An 18,003-nucleotide genomic window follows, 5' to 3' on the forward strand; every position below is an offset into this window, starting at 1 on the left:
GCACTATGCAACTCTCGGAGTCTGCAGCACAAAAGGTAAAACCAGAGTCTAATTCTACTTCTCTATCTTATGATGTTTCTTAAGACATAATTTCAGGAAGAAAGGCAAGAATGGCACAACACCCACAGGTACAAGTCAGCCCTCTCTTCTACCCTAGTCAATCCACTTTGCTGAGATCAAAGTTTTGCCCTCTTTTTAAAATATATATTTAGTGCTGGGAGAAAAAATCCAGACAGATGACCATTATTATTATATGTTTCTGAGTAGCAGCAGTGTTAGTCTGTATCTGCAAAAAGAAAAGGAGGACTTGTGGCACCCTAGAGACTAACAAATTTATTAGAGCATAAGCGTTCATGAGCTACAGCTCACTTCATCGGATGCATACCAATGAAGTGAGCTGTAGCTCATGAAAGTTTATGCTCTAATAAATTTGTTAGTCTCTAAGGTGCCACAAGTACTCCTCTTCTTTTTACTATTATATGTAACTGTGGTAGCGGCTGCAGCCGACAGCTCCATCACACTAGGTGCTGTATACATGTAGACAAAAAGGAAGTCCCCACCCCACAGAGCTTACAATCTAAGGATAAAGTGAGAGACAACGGGGAGACACAGCTAAGAGACAGCAGAGCACAAGGTAACAATGAGATGACTGTGATCAGTGTAATAAGGGGCAGTCACAGACTAAATCCCTGTTTTGCCACAAAACACATGGAGTCCAGGTAGAAGCAATCCCCAATGGGGCACTGGCAATATGCCTCAGTCCTGACTTGGAAGGACCACTCTGACAGCTGAAAGCACAGTTCAGTCTCCAGGGCTCATTCAATCCATGGCCTACCTAATGCTACCTGGGTTGGTGGGTTTTGGGATGCTGAACACACATCTAACAGAAAGCAGACTGAAATCACCACTCATTTCCCTTAACTAACGAACACTACAGCAAATAGTGGGTAGCAACTTTCAGTTGCTACCTATAAGGGATGGATTAAAATCAGCTGAACTAGGGATGAAAGGTTATTAATGCATTTCCAACCCCCAGAGCAATCCAGTTCCCTGCAGTATCTTTTTAATTTCACTGTCGATGCAGTTGTGTTACAGATCTACACTCCTCCAGCACCTTACTCAGAGCACCCAGCATCTAATTACAGCTTCCTGCCTGCTTTACCTCAAACTCCCTCTGAAACTAACCTCTAGCCGCACCGGTGTGTTTTCATTAACACCAGACCATCCAGGGTCTATCAACAATGGAGCACTTTACTTAAAGGAGATAGCAGAACAAACTGTGCTGATTTCCCCAGGACATGCTCCCAAGACCTATTCCCAACGCCCACTGCCCTCAAATCAATCTTCTGAACAAACCAAAATTGATCCAGGCCTAGATGCACCTTCCAGAAAGACCAATCCACCCATTTTCTCCTAGAGCCCAGCTCCGTAAGATGCATCACCGTGTGCAATTACTTCCTCGCTGGCCACTTAAACGTTATTAGGTCCAGGTCAGGATGACCTTGCCTGAACTTCTCAGATGTAGATATAAAACTAGGGCTTCATCACACTGACCAGCTGGCTGCTAGCTTGCTCTGCCTGCAAAAAAAACAGCACTACATCTGAGTGAGGGAATCTGACACTTCTCCAAGAGGAACACAGAGTGCCAGCTTTGAGAGAAAGAGATGAGGTTTACAGAAAGAGACCTTTAGGGAGGATATATAAAGCCCAGCATTTAGTACTACAAGACAGAGACAAACGAGTTTAATCAAAACAAGATTACTACCTTAAAGAAAAGCCCCCCCCCCCCCCGCACTCCATGTTGCCAAAAATTCTAGTGCCTCCATCAGTATCCCATTCCATAACTCTTGCAGCAATAAAATATTATCTGCCTCTCCACTCCAAGTAAGCCTCCTCCCCAGGCTTCACTTAGCAGTTGCTCTATCTCCTTCCTAGAGTCTGTTGAAACAGACGCCTTCAGACTCCCTGCTTGGTCTGTCACAGTTTGCCTTGCTTCTGTCTCTTCCCCTCCAACACCAGACGTCAGCACCTGATGCTCCAGTCGTCTCTGCCAAGCTCTGCCCCAACAAGGAATTTATTTGCTCTTTCTACTGTAAAGAAGACTCTCATCCTGTATTTTTTATTCCTTCCTATCTATTATGCTTTTCACTCTCTGTTCTCTTGCCATCCCACTATCTATCTTCCAATTTCTTTCACTCTGAGCTCGGCCCTTAGTTTCTTTCTGGCACCTGTCCCTCTCCCCTACCTACTCCTCAAAAACAATTAATTTAACCTCTATCCAAGATCAAAGACTCTAGTAACAAGCATTAAGAGTATGCCCCTTATTTAGGATGTAGGAACACAGCCTGATTCTCCATTGGTCTTAACGTAGCATATTTCTCCTCTGTCCCATTTCTCTCTGGATCCTTTTTTGGCTGTGCAAACTTGACATGGAATGAAAGTTTCAATAGATGCTACAAGAAAAGTACATTAAACATTATTATTATTAAACATTTATATTGTGGTAGCATTTAGAGGGCAACTAGATCAGGGCCCCATTGTGCTAGGCACTGTACAAGCATCTAAGAAATGACAATCCCTGCCCCAAAGACCTGACAGCCTGAAAGATAAGACATACACACGGATGAGAAGCTGGGGGTAGGGGAGTGAGAGATAATCACAGTGATGAGATGTGCACAGTTCTTAGCCAGTCAGGAGTGGCAATCACAAGTTATTCCATAGGAAGACCTATAGCCTACACAGAACTGTGTGAGTTTTAAGCCTTTTTCCTTGAGCAGGATCTGTTCTTCTAACACGGCTTTTTGAAATGCTAGACTGGAAAACCTGCATGGGTTCAGCTGGTGGCACGAACTCTTAAAGTTGTGGAGAAACCAAACCTAAACCTTCTTCAGACTCCTGAAGCGAGGCCTGAAATAATCCCTGAAACTACAGTCTCCCCCCCACCTTGGTCCCCTAATGATGGCATCTTTTCCCAATCGAGGCAACCAAGAGGTATTTAGAGCTAATCAAGTTGGGGCTTGATCACCTTTTTCTCCTCTTCATTCCTGGCTTATAGGATGTGGGGGGGTTTTTTTGTTTTTTTTTTTTTTGGAGAGGGTGGGGGTTATTAAGCGGGGGGAACCCTTCCAACCAAAAGCCTTGTCACGTTATAAAAGATTTCACCCTGGCATGCTGGGGTGAAATCAATGCTCCATAAAAGTGATTAATTGTTCCCCTCCCCCCCACAAACTCTGGACACGCCACAAGAGCCGCAGAGCTATTCAGCCGGTGTTAGCGACCCTGCTGCAGGCATCAGGCTGCGATAATCCCATGGGAATTACTCATTCAAAACTATTACATATCAACTAAATTGTTACCAACCAAAACATATCAGGATCATTTTATCCCGGGAAACTGCTTGTGCTACCATGAAATGTATTTACTGTAAAATAAATGTTTTGGGGTTTTTTTTACAAGAGCTCAATAGTTTGTTTTATAGGAAACACCTGAGGTTGTTTTTTAGGCCAGTTTTAGAGAGGCACAAATCAATGACTAGTCTTCTTACACTCCCACTATAAACTACCCTATGCTACCAGGAGCAAATTTACTCCTGTGCAGACAGACAGCACAAGGTAGATGAACCACTTAAGTCTTATTCAAGCCCTGTTTTGAATTTAAAATCCCGCTATTAACCTGTATTATACCTATAGTATTCTACAGTTACTTGCCAAAATACCGCAATTTCACTCTTGAAAGATGCAATACTTCGAATACAGAAGAGCATAATGTTGGCTCCTTTACTAAAGGTCACGTAAGAACACACAGGAGTACTAGCAGAAGGGGAGCAAACATGAAATACTTTTTCAGCACAGTGTCAAGGGATTTTCAGCTCATTTCTGGCCAGGTTTTAGGAACAAACATTTCATCTGCTTTCACAGAACTTCTCATTACTGAGTCGAAGAAAAAAAAACTGCCCTAAGCAAACATAAACAAACTTCTGCCAGTAGGTCAATTTCGGCGGAATGTTGATTCTTCGCTCAGTAACACCAACATAAATAAGGAATAAGTCCCTAAAGACAATGAACTGATTATGTTGGTGCAAGGCAAGAGGAGAATCATAGCACAAGTACACAGACTTCTTCTGGGCACCGTGGAATCAGAGTAGTGGGAAGCAAGAGACAGAGAAAAATAAGCTAACTAAAACCAAAATATGCTTCACATCCTTTTGCAGAACGAGGAATCAGAAGCAATGCTGATTGTAAGAAACAAGAGGTGCATTTTTTTTTGGTCTGTATAAAGCATGTTTAATGGCCCTGGCTGTAACCTGCAAGTAATAAGAACATTTGTCTTCATTCCCCACACATAAAATGCCTGACAGGGTTTTATCAAATAAAAAGCCAATATGCCACAGGTATCAGTAAGTAACTTCAGCGGCTATTTAAATCCTCAGTTTTTGACTCCTACTCTAAATGTTTGCTGACAAAGCCCAAAGCCCTGGCAATTGCTTCACCATTTACATTCCAAGGTTAGGGGTGGGGAATGGCACCTGAAAAGCTATCTGGGAAGAGGGCTGACCATCAGCTGCTGACAAACATCACAGAAGCTGCACTTTTCACACATGAAGGTACAGGGCTAGGTCCTCAGCTGATGTAAATCAAGACAGCTCTGTTGACTGCAGTGGCACTTCACTGATTTACACCAGGTGGGGGTGTGGTCCAAACAGTGTCAGAGAGTGAACCTCCAAAGTCTTCTTACTGCACCCTAGCAGTGCACCACAGGGCGCATTGACTTCAATGAGGCTTCACACAGCGGTAAGCAATATGGCCCCAATTTAGCAAAACATTAAAGCATATGCTGAAGTCCGTCCATATTCAGCAAAGCATGTCAGCATATTCTTAACTTTAAGCAAGTCCAAGAGGAACTTGAGCACCTGTTTAAAGTTAAGCACATGCTTAAGTGCTTTATAGAACACAGATGGACTCCTGAATCGAGACCTTACCTCAGTAGTGACTGTTTGGAGGAAAGAGTCCTTAGAAAGGAACTGTGGACTCCAGACACACACTTTGATGCGTCTCATACTTTCCCCTATATCCTAGATTTCAAGAATCCAGAAGCCCCAGCAGCCTCTTGAATAGAATCAGGGAAGAACCTGAAATTCAATTTTCAGGTCCAGAGCTGAATTTTTCGAAAGATGAGTGTATTCAGATGGAGGGTTTGATTTGGGCCTGGACGTCAGATAAAATAAAAAACTGTGACAACAAGAATCAGGGTTTCCTCAGTATTCAACCTGCTATAACTGAAACCACAAGGAACCACAATTTCATATGATCTTGATGTAAAACCAGATTTGCTCAAAAGCAGGTCCGAGATACTAACAAGATTCATCAGATCTTCAGCACACAGTACATCCATCACATAAGCCATTTATTATGGAATGGCATTAGAACTCTGGGCTGAGAGTAAGAGATTTTAGGTGTAGCTATGGTAGGTGATTTAGGAATAGATTTATATGTTAATTTGCTAATAAAAAATGTATCATTCTGATAAAATATGAGACATTCATAACTAAACTATAATCCACATATTAAGGTGTGCTTCTGCTGTACTATATAAGATGTTGATTATGTTTAAAAAAATAACTGGATGCGTCTGAAAAATAAGAAATAAATGTTTTATCTAGGTATTTATATCACATCACTCACAGTGTATCTGAATATCTGAAACTGAGAAGCCACATTCAAAACACTGCAACTACAACTTAAAAACTAATTAACTACAACTTAAAAACTATTTTCTTCTGGAAAAGTTACAATTGTTCTTGAAAATTTCAAAATGCAACTGGTTTTAATGCAGCCTCACTAGTAAATAAAGCTATGAAAAAGTTTCCAACAAACCGCTAATTGTCCAAAACTCATCTGCGTTTTGTGTTGAATGACAAACCCGAAACTCAGACCAGATTTCATTGAAGGTTTGCTAAAATTTGTGGACTTTGGAGGAAACTTGGACCTGCTTTTGAGCAAATCTGGTTTTACAACAAGATCATATACAATTGTGGTTCAGTGTCAGTGGTTTCAGTTATAGCAGATTGAATATGGAGGAGAACCCAGATTTGGAAATATTTTTGCATATAAATACAAACTAAAATAATGCTACTCTTATATAGCCCTTTATTCTGTAGCTCTAAAAGCACTTTACAAAGGATCATTATCCCCATTGTACAGAGGGGAAACTGTGACAAGGAGCTGAAATGACTTGCCCAAGGTTGCTCAGCAGGCCAGTGGCAGAGCTGGAAATAGACAGCATGTCTCCTGTGTCCCAGTTCAGTAGTTTGTCCACTAGGCAACACTGCCTCCCAAGTTGAATTTACTGTGATTGGTGGAATGATATTATTGATCACTTGCAAATATCCTGCTGAGCACTGGTCCTTCATGAAAATGTTTCTAAATCCTTAAAGTTCCATGAATTTGAACATGAATGAAAATTTGGGTGAGAATTTGTCCTGAAAACTGCATTATTCACTATTCATCATTTGTTATGCTTATAAATGTTTATGTAACTGTCCAGGGAAATACTGGAAGTCAGATTCTGCCACCTCTACTTACACTGACTACAGGCACCCCCCGGCTTACGCAATCGTTCCGGAACGCCTTGCATAACTCGAATTTTACGTACGTTGGAAATGTATACCCCTACGTTTCGCAAAAATTGCCGCAACTCAAAAATCCTATTTCTGGCTTATGGAATTTTTTCTGTAAGGGCACATTTGCGTAAGTCGGGTCTTGCATAACCCAGGGAGCATCTGTAGTACCTTAATATGTGGACTGCCTGCAGAGCAAGGTACCAATCAACATATGTAAGGGAGGAAGTATCAGGCCTTGAATAGTAGGAAATAAAGCAAACAGGATGTGTTTAATTCTTGTTTTTGATTCAAGACCAGAAATACAAAACTTGTTCATTCTGTTGCAGGGAGAGATGTTCAGGACCGATGGAGGCATTTTATTACCATTAACTGCAACCCGTTGATAGGTACTATTGATTTACCAGTGGTTTTGCCCTAGAGTTAGTGATCCCTCCACAGAGAAGTGTCAGAGGGAGAGTGTCTGTAGCAAGAGCAGTTCAGTTTAAGAGCTGGAGCTGGGAAGTGCAGCTGTTTCTGATTGTCAGACTAAGAGAGAAAAAGTGAAGCAGGGTAAAGCACCTTCTCTCAATGGAAATACTGTTAGCTAAGAAGGGCAGTTTAACTACTAAAGAAATGTATATCAGTTTTTCTTCTGTACTTTAGCTTTGCACATACTGTATCTGCTCCTTTACAGCCTGGTCCAAATGACACTGAAGTCAGTGGAAAGAGTTCAACTGATTTCACTGAGTCTTGGATCAGGCTGTATGGGTTTGGGCACTGATTCAGAAAAGCATGTAAGCACATGGTCAATGGGATTTAGGCACTGAAGTTAATGGGACAACTCACATGCTGAAAGTTAAGTACTTTCTTACAAGTACAATTTGCAAAAGCACCCAAGTGATTTAGGAGCATGCATGCCATTGATTTTCGCAGAGGGTAAAATTTTCAAAAGCACCTGACTGCTTTGCTGAACAGGTACCAGATTTATTGGCTTGCGGGATGAACTGAATGAAGGCCTAGATTCTGATACCTTTACTCACATTGAAAAGTACCTTACTCCACAGATAAGCCACTAAAGAACATGTTGTGACTAAGATGCCGTTTTTCCTCAATATGAGTAAGGGCCTCCATTCTGCAAGTCTGGTCCAGGTATTTATTTTGCCATTTAATATGTAAATACTTTATGGCTCAACTCCCTATTTCTTTAATGGCATCCTTTTACAAAAGGAGCAAGTATTCTTGAAATAGTTTTAAAGTTGCCTACATGAAATAATGTCACTGATATACATGATGAGCTCATGCCCTGCAGTGCTGTGAGCTGAGCTGGGCAAAATGGCTTGAGTGGACAGGTTATACTTGAATCGTCATCTGAGGAGGACTTGAACTTGGGCCTCCCACATGAGAGTCCTAACTACCATGGTATAGAGTCAGATATTTCCTTCTCTCCCTCCCTAAAACCCAATGATTAGGGCGCTCTCTTCGGAGGTAGGAGATCCAAAGTCAAACCCCTGCTCCCCATCAGGCAGAGGGGGGGATTGAAAACGGGTCTCCCACATCGTGGGTGAGTGGCCTAACCACCAGGCTAAAGTTATAGGAGGCAGCAGTCATAGCCACACCTCCCTTCCCACTTTGTTAATCTAGCCCCTTTAAAAATACCCAGGAACAAAACGTGCCAGGCCAAGCCAAGTTTCATTCAATGCACAATCGACTTTCTAGATTCACTGAAAATTTCAGAATTTTTCCATTTCAGTTCAGCTCAAAACAATTCCCTCTCCCCAAACTGCCAGTGAACCGAAAAAAACAGTTATTCCCCCAGCTCTAGTTCGGAGTACTCTCAATGAAGTCAATCGGAGCTGGGGGTATTCACTAACTCAGGGCCTAGAGGGAAATGCATGCCAGGCAGAGTGATTTTATATATGCTGGCAAATGTCCTTGTTTAGTCCTTTTAAAAGGCCCAAATTAGCCTAGTGTATTTTTTTAAACGCGCTATGAAGATTTTGTTTTTAAACTGACACTTTCCACCTAATCTATTAATTGTGAAATCTAGTATAAACAGCCCCCTTACTGGCCTCTCTGTGAAAGCTGGGGATTAGAGGGTAAACCTGTTACTGGTTCCTGCATAAATTGAACAGTGTGTGCTATACATGCATATCATTGCTAAGGTTTAAAAAATGCCCAATATTAGGGAAACAATGCATACATGAAAGCTGCTTTCAGGGTGGAAAACGAAGATGTATGGATTTCATTTTAAAGCGACATTAGCAAATTTAAAAATCCTGTATGTTTTAAAGGCGAATTTCTGGAGTTTTGCAAGAATTTTAAAAAAATCTACAAGATTTTCAATAGTGACTAATGTTTTAAGGTATCCAACTTGAGGTACCTTACAGGGACTGATTTTCAGAAACTCTTGAGAACTCCTCCCCTGGAAGTTCAGCTTCATTAAGATAGGTACCAAAACATTGAAACACCCAAAATCATTAGTGATTCCTGCAATATCTTGGCGCCAGCTCACTGTTGGCCATTAACACACTGTTCACATTTTGCATTTCTCTCAGCTTGGGTAGAACCATTTTGCTTCCTGGTTCTCAAGCACAGGCCCGAGGCTGCAGCTCTTGGAGGGGTAAACAGGGGAAGGGAATGTTTAACCTCAAACAAAAATCTAAAGCCAGCCCTGAACCAGAAGTGAACTTTGGATCATGGCAGGCCAGAGGAGACCAAAGCAACCTACTCTGGAGAAGGGATAGGAGACAAAGAGCTGAGAGGAAAGGAAAGGACAGTCTTTACTGTCTCCTTAACAGCTCCCAAAGACTCACATGTCCTCCTCCCCAACAAAACCTGCCATATCTCCTCCCTGATCTACCCTAACCTCCCCAAAGTGCTCCCCCCAGCATCCTCCTGCACTCATCCTCTTGAAACACGCCCCACAGAAACCTTCCATAACTGTGCCCGTCCCACCACCAAAATCCTATCCCATTTATCAGGAAAGACTAATTTTTGAGACATCTTTCACTGCACAAACAATATCAGTAATGTGCACCCAGAAAACAAGTTTTCATCCTATGGGCAAGACATTTGTTATAGTTTGTCTTTTGTCATTGTAATTTCAAGATCCTAGCTCCATATTATATGTATTGGGGGGTAATGTCCTAGTCCAGTTGAAAATGGGTTGAATCTCATGTCAGTATAGCACATTTTTGTCGTTGTGCTGTGAGCTTACAAGTATTCATTGCAATGCTGTATGGGACAGAGCTGGGCAATTTTTTCCTCCAGCAAATAGTTTATTCACTGAAAAATGCCATATGGGAGAGCAAAGTTCAAATCCCTGCTCCACTATCTATGTAGATATGTATCAAGAATGGAACAGCTTCAATACGAGAGACAGAGAGACCCACAGCAAACTATAGCCCAGCCACTAGGGTGCTTCCCCCACAATGTGGGAGACCCAAGTTTAAATCCCTGCCCCAGCGGACTGGGGAATTGAACCTGGGACTCTCACATCCCAGGGGAGTGCCCCAACCACTGGACTACAAGTCAGAAGGAAGACAATGGCAGCAACGATTTATTTCATTTCCTTTGCTTTTACGGTAAAACGTGCCCAGAAACTACACCAAGCAGTTTGCTTTGATCCAAAACAAATTTAAAAAATTCAACTTTTTCCTTTTTGCTGAAATTCTTCAGATTTTTTTTGCATTCAATTCAGGTTGAATCAAATTTTTAATTTTTTTTATTTTTCAGAGCTGCCAGCAAACTGAAAATCCAGCTGTTCTCCCAAAGCTAGTAAAGAACTATCAAAAATGGTAGCCCAGTCTGGGACCAGAAATGATACAAAGCCTTTGCTGCTAGGTCTGATTTTTGTGATGGACCCAAAATTAATGTCCCAAGTAAGGGTCTGATCCCCGGCTCACTGAAGTCAGTGGAACACTCTTATTGACTTCAGCAGGCTTTGGATCAGGACCTAAATGAGAGCAGTCCACAATAACTCAGCAGCTATGCGGAAAGAGAGAAACCAAAGTCCTAGAAGGCCTTCAAGTTTCCAAACCAAACAGCACCAAGAAGGTTTACTCTAGCCTTGTGAAATGGTAGCTAGAGCCCTGCACGGATACAATTTTATATCCACGGATATCCACATCCACAGATATAAATTTGTATCCATGCAGGGCTCTAATGGTAACTACAGAATTCTCAAGGGCATGAGAATTTCCTCTGAATAGAAGCGGTGAATAATGTAATGTATATGATGAGTGACTTTGTCACCGGTTTAACAGTAGGAAATGTTCATTTTCTGATTCTAGAAAAGACGGTGCAGGGGGGATGCATCAATCAGAGTTAGCCACTAAATCTACAACATTACAGAAGGAGAGAGATTTTCAAGCACCCAAGTCAGTGGGCCAGGTAACAGTGTCACTAGGCTATTGCTCCAGTGTTGCCAGGCTCATTAAAAAAAACTACTAAGATCAGCCTCGTTCACGGCAAAAGCACTGAAAGGGCTTGACTCTTGTCTGTGGGTGCAGTGTGACTGACATTTACACTCACCCTTCACCCACAGTCATCTGTGGCCATGGGGGGTGGCAGGGAAGGCAGCTTTAAGCTCGGACTAGTACGCAGTCAGATCCCCTCCTCTAAAGGCTAATCTAGAAGATGCGCTGAATCAGGGTCTCTTCTGCATGTCCTGGCTCTGCTCCCTACTCAGCACACAGTTCCTACTCTGTGAGCAGTGCTGCCCGGTTCAACCTCAGCAAATCAGGGGTCGGGTGGGGACTTGCACTACGTTATCCCACTTCCAGGCAGATTTGGTGCCACTGGCAGCCTGCAACATGGGTTCCAACAAGGAGAAGTGAATCAGAAACACTGGTAGGAAAAAAGACCATCCCAATACATGTCGAACTGTAGGATCCATATTATATTTTAAAAGAGCCACTAACACCTCAATACAAAAGAGTCTCCGTTTTGTTATTTTCTAAACTTTGCCTCCCTCCCCCTTCTATTGAACTGAACTTAGAATCCCCTTAATTTCTCAGCTTGATTTTCTATTCTTTTCTTCAAAATGATGTATATGGAGGGGTGGGGTGTTCTCTGAGCAGCATAATGTGCTTCACGGATGCAAGCCAAGTAGCTATTTAGGCAACCACTAGGTCTGGAAACAATCGTTTCCATCATTCGCAACACGTGTGTCCGCATAATTCCATGCTCTCATTGTCATGCAAAGAGGTTTGTAGAAATGGCCGGATACACCCAGAAAGCAGAAACAAACAAAGCTCATTATGTTAACCAGAGATCCCACCACATCCTCCACTTACATATAGAGGGCTTTCAATTTTAGGCAGTGTAGCACGCAGACCATTGTGGAAGAAAGCTACCCCAGTGCAGAAAGGCTGCACAAAGCTCTCGCCATTGTTGAAGTCGCACTGCAGCACTGCCCCCAGAAGAATCTCAACCACGTCAGGATGTAGGGGACCCCCATGGGGTAACCAGAACAACAGGCTGTGATAGCCACTCTGAGAATCAGCACTCTACAGGGAAACACTATTTCACCACCACCACTAGGCTCCCATCTCTTCTATATCCCGTTGGAATTTTTCTGGCACACGTAACCTACCATCCTTGAAAGGGAAAGTTCTGTTAGATGAGGAGGTCAACTTTTAGAGTTCATTCCACTGTCACTTGTACTTCATAGAATAAAAAAGGAAGATGCACGTGAATGAAGTGTATGACTGCTAAATATCTATGCTAAATATCTATGCTGCCCTCCATCCACACTTCCTGTCAAAAGACTCGCATGCAAGGAAACAGGGTATGGCAGGTGCTTTGCCCAGCCATGATGAATACTGCCCATTGGTCAGAGCATTTTAGCCTGACTCTGCATGGGCAAGGGCCCCCTGGAAGTCAACATGGCATCATTCAGGCACCTGCATAGAGTGAGATGCCATAATGAGGCCTTGGATTCTAAAGTCTTTGGGAGTAGGTGCCCTCATTTTGATCTAACAAGAGCAAGGCACATCTTTCAGTGCTGACAGAAAACAACAATCTATACCCCAGCATATTTGTTATTGACAGACACTCTGTTACTTTTAATTAATTAACAATTAAATAATAAATTTTGCTGCACCTTTCAGTTCCAGATTCAAGCTGGAGGGGGAAAATCTTGCTCATCCCATTGGCTGTTTGTAAGGCTTTTCAGTCCAGTGCAGACGAGCCACCTCCTCTACCATTGCGTGCTGGGTGACACACATTTACAACCAGCTGTACCTTTGAATGCCTGCAAGTCCTATCCTGTTTTTAGTAACACATTTAGCTCCTCAGCATTCCATACTCCCAGGGGCACAGCAAAAGCAGGGAGCGGTGATGGACAAGAACTGTTAAAACCATCCCTTCCAGCTGCTGACCTCTGCACTAAGGAAAGCCAAGGATTTCTTTGTATGGTTTTATTTATGCTGCACCAGCTATCAGTCATACTACCTGCTTTGTTTCTTTAAGATGCCATGTTTTCAGCACCCACGCATCCCATCACCACCAAAAACACAAGAATGAAGAGCAAGGAAATGGCCAAGCACTGGAATGCCCTTCCCTTTAGCAATATCTTCTCAGTGAGAACAAAGTCTAATTCTTCCCTCTGCCACTCTGGAAGCATATTGACAACATACACCAAGCGATTCCAGGCACGTTCATCTTAATGAGTCAAGCAAAACGATTGGGTAAAAAATGAACATACGTACCTGGATAAGAGAAACATTGTGTAGACTAAGTCTGAAGAGGTAGTTCCTGAGGAGAAAGAAGAAGAAAAAAAAGTTGTTAGATTAAAGAGAACTTTTTAAAAAAGGAAGGGCGGGAGAGAAGAAAGCGAGGGAAAGTTGTATACTTTCGGCTAAAAGGTATGGTCATGCATTTATACAGGCAGTGAGCCTTTCCAAGAAAAGTGTCCACGTGATCCACCAAAATAACAAAAGGAAATGCTAAAATGGTGCCTCTTGTTTCACAGAAATGTAGGGCTGGACGGCCTCCAAAGGTCATCTAGTCCAGGCCCAGCACTAAGGCAGGATCAACTAAACCTAAACCATCCCTGACAACAGTTTGTCCAAACTGTTTTTAAAAACCTCTAATGATGTGGATTCCACAACCTCTCTTGGAAGCCTATTCCAGTGCTTCACAGTCCTTATAGTCAGAAAGATTTTCTTAATCTTTAACCTCAATCTCCCTTGCTGCAGAGTAAGCCGATTACTTCTTGTCCTACCTTCAGTGGACATGAACAATTGATCGCCATCCTCTTTATAACAGCTCTTAACATATCTGAAGAGTTATCAGGTCCCCCTCAACTCTTTTCTCAAGACAAAATATATCCAGGGTTTTTGTTTTAACATTTCCTCATAGGTCTTTTTCTCTAAACCTTATCATTTCTCCTCTGGATTCTCTCCAATTTGTCCACATCTTTCTGAACGTGTAGCGCCCAAAACTGGACATGATGCTCCTGCTGAGGCCTCAGCACTGGCAAGCACAGCAGTACAATAACCTCCCTTTGCCTGTCTTTTCATGAACTTTGTAACAAAACTCTGAGCCAATTTGTAGCCAAACTTTCCAAAGCCTGTAATGGAGATGTACAAAGAAACCTTAACGACTAGGGGCCTGATTCAAATCTTCAGCTAGCCCAAGGCCAATGCTGCTATACTCCTATTTGCTTCTGGGAGAGGGGATGAGATGGAATCTGCAGACCTGGGCTCAGAAGAACACGGAAAGCAGGGAAAAGGGCAGCTGCATTCCGCTAGGCGTTCTCCACACACACAAAACTTGCAGCGAAATCAGTGCAAGGGACTGTGGCCTGAACCTGTGGTCTATGCAGCAACTCCCCAAGCCCTCACACCCGAGCCATGATGTAGAATCTTCCCAAGCAAAGAGGATTCTGGGTCAGAGGCAGTGGAGACAGGTTCTGACATGACAGTTCTTGCTGTCAAGGGCTAAAGGGGGGAAGGGGATGGCCAGATGGCTATGGGAGACAAAGGGCCTAGGCATCCCCACAACACACTCATGATCTGTGCAGACCTAAAAGAAATATTGACAGATTGTTTCCTTTTTTCTGTAATCATTTGTGTTATGTAGGTTTTTATGCTTAATAACCTTGACTTAATGCATTCACATTTCCACCCAAGTCTAATGAATACATTAAATATAGTACATTCATAAATACAATAATATAATAAAGAAAGAAAGATATAGCATGATCTAGTAGCTGGAAGCTGAAGCTAGACAAATTCGGACTGCAAATGAGGCACAACTTTTTGACATGGTAATTAACCATTGGATCAATTTATCAAGGGTTGTGACAGATTCTCCCACTGACAATTTTTAAATCAAGGATTGGATGTTTTTCTAAAATACATGTCATTTATTTTGGGGAAGTTGTATGGCCTGTGTTATACAGGAGGTCAGATTAAATGATCACAATGGTCCCTTCCACTCACCTGCACAGGAATAACCGATATAGAGGAGCATGAGACTCTTCAATGATCCCTATCAAAGCATGTCACAGACAATACTAAATGAATGATTTCCTGAGAAGTATTTAGGCAGTGTGGCCTAACAGAGCACGAGACTGGGATTCAGGAGACTTGGGTTCTAGTCCCAGCTCTGCCACTGGCTTGCTGAGTGACCTTGGGGAAGCCACTTCCCTCCCTCTGCCTCAGTTTCCCAATCTGTAGCATGGGGATAATGATACTGACCTCCTTTGTACAGATCTTTAAAATCTACTCAAATCTATTCACCTACTGATGAAAAGAGCTAGGTATTATTATTATTAGCAAAATGTGTCCAATGTATCTTTCCAAGTTCTCACTTAAGAGCATCTCCCCAAATCCAGCAGTTCTTTTGTACACTGAAAACATCCTTCCCTTCTCTTACAGCTGCATAACCTTCCATGTACTCAGTTATTAAATTCAGAGGGGTAGTCGTGTTAGTCTGGATCTGTAAAAGCGGCAAAGAGTCCTGTGGCACCTTATAGACTAACAAACGTATTGGAGCATAAGCTTTCGTGGGTGAATATCCACTTTGTCGGATGCATGCAGTGAAAATTTCCAGAGGCACGTATAAATATGCAAGCAAGAACTCCTTTCCAAATGCAAACCGATGGACATCATACCAAATGGACTGAAGGTTAAAAAAATCCATTGCTATCTACATACTGCACAGACCACAGTGAAAGATTATGACACACACTATCAAAGAAACTGAGGAACCACCTGATCAGCATCCTATACAGCAAACAGGAAAACATCAAAAAAGAGCTCTCCAACCTGGAGACTCTCATAAATAACCAACCTTCCATACAAACGGACTTTACTAAAATAAGACAGGAGATCTACATTAAACACTTCACCTCTCTACAAAGGAAAAAGGACTGTAAGCTGTCTAAAATCCTACCTCCCACATGGGGCCACAACAGTGGTAACCCTAACTCACCCAGCAATATCGTCAATCTATCCAGCTACCCGCTCAGCCTGGCAGAAGAGTCTGTCCTATCTCGGGGACCCTCTTTCTGCCCTGCCACCCCCACAAACATGATACAGTTCTGCGGTGATCTGGAAGCCTACTTTCGCCGTCTCCGACTCAAAGAATACTTTCAAGATAACACTGAAAAGCACACTGATACACAGATACCTTCCCACCAACAGGACAAGAAGGAGAACTCCACATGGACTCCTCCCGAGAGCTGAAATGACAGTCTGGATCTATACATAGGATGCTTCCGCCGACGTGTACAGGCAGAAAGAGAGGAAAAACAACATCACTTGCCTCATAACCTAAGTCGTGCAGAACGCAATGCCATCCACAGCCTCAGAAACAACCCTGACATTATAATCAAAGAGGCTGATAAAGGAGGTGCTGTTGTCATCATGAACAGGTCTGACTACCAAAAGGAGGCCGCCAGACAACTCTCCAATACCAAATTCTACAGGCCACTTTCCTCAGAACCCACTGAGGAATACACTAAGAAACTGCACCATCTACTCAGGACACTCCCTACACTAACACAGGAACAAATCAACATACCCTTAGAGTCCCGACCGGGGTTATTCTACTACCACCCAAGATCCACAAACCCGGAAATCCTGGACGCCCCATCATCCCGGGCATTGGCACTCTCACTGAAGGACTGTCCAGATATGTGGACTCTCTACTCAGACCCTACGCCACCAGCACTCCCAGCTATCTCCATGACACCACTGATGTCCTGAGAAAACTACAATGCATTGGTGATCTTCCAGAAAACACCATCCTAGCCGCCATGGATGTAGAGGCTCTCTACACATCCCACACACAGATGGAACACAAGCTGTCAGGAACAGTATCCCTGATGATACCACAGCACAACTGGTTGCTGAGCTCTGTGACTTTATCCTCACGCACAATTATTTCAAATTTGATGACAATATATACCTCCAGACCAGTGGCACTGCTATGGGCACCTACATGGCCCCACAATATGCCAACATTTTTATGGCTGACCTGGAACAACGCTTCCTCAGCTCTCGTCCACTCACGCCCCTTCTCTACCTACTCTACACTGATGACATCATCATCATCTGGACACATGGGAAGGAAACCCTGGAAGAATTACACCACGATTTCAATAGCTTCCACCCCACCATCAACCTCAGCCTGGACCAATCTACATGGGAAATCCACTTCCTAGACACCATGGTGCAAATAAGTGATGGTCACGTTAACATCACACTATACCGAACACCCACTGACCGCTATGCCTACCTTCATGCCTCCAGCTTCCATCCCAGACACACCACAGGATCCATTGTCTACAGCCAAGCGCTGAGGTAAGACAGCATTTGCTCCAACCCCTCAGACAGAGACCAACACCTACAAGATCTTCACCAAGCATTCTCAAAACTACGATACCCACACATAAGGAAATAAAGAAACAGATCAACAGAGCCAGAGGTGTACCCAGAAGCCCCCTGCTGCAAGACAAGCCCAAGAAAGAAACCAAGAGAACTCCACTGGCCATCACATACAGTCCTCAGCTAAAACCTCTCCAATGCATCATCAGTGATCTACAACCCATCCTGGACAACAATCCCTCACTTTCACAGGCCTTGGGAGGCAGGCCAGTCCTCACCCACAGACAACCCACCAACCTGAAGCATATTCTCACCAGCAACTACACAACGCACCATAGTAACTAACTCAGGAACCAATCCATGCAACAAACCTTGATGCCAACTCTGCCCACATATCTACACCAGTGACACCATCACAGGACCTAACCAGATCAGCCATACCATCACCGGTTCATTCACCTGCATGTCCACCAATGTAATATACACCATCATGTGCCAGCAATGCCCCTCTGCTATGTACATCAGCCAAATTGGACAGTCCCTACATAAAAGGATAAATGGACA

At 43.1% G+C, this 18,003-nt stretch overlaps 1 protein-coding gene across 5 annotated transcripts in view; it reads right to left on the minus strand.

The window, feature by feature from the left end:
- Nucleotides 1–18,003, minus strand: part of SEMA5B (semaphorin 5B) — a 352,197-nt gene that overhangs the window by 121,325 nt on the left and 212,869 nt on the right. For all 5 annotated transcript variants that reach the window (XM_074967136.1, XM_074967132.1, XM_074967133.1 and 2 more), the window contains one exon: nt 13,312–13,357. In XM_074967136.1, the coding sequence (XP_074823237.1) occupies nt 13,312–13,357 (46 nt within the window). The remainder of the gene's footprint in view (nt 1–13,311; nt 13,358–18,003) is intronic.

Source organism: Natator depressus, chromosome 11 (genome assembly GCF_965152275.1).
Source record: "Natator depressus isolate rNatDep1 chromosome 11, rNatDep2.hap1, whole genome shotgun sequence".
Taxonomy (NCBI): Eukaryota; Metazoa; Chordata; order Testudines; family Cheloniidae; genus Natator; species Natator depressus.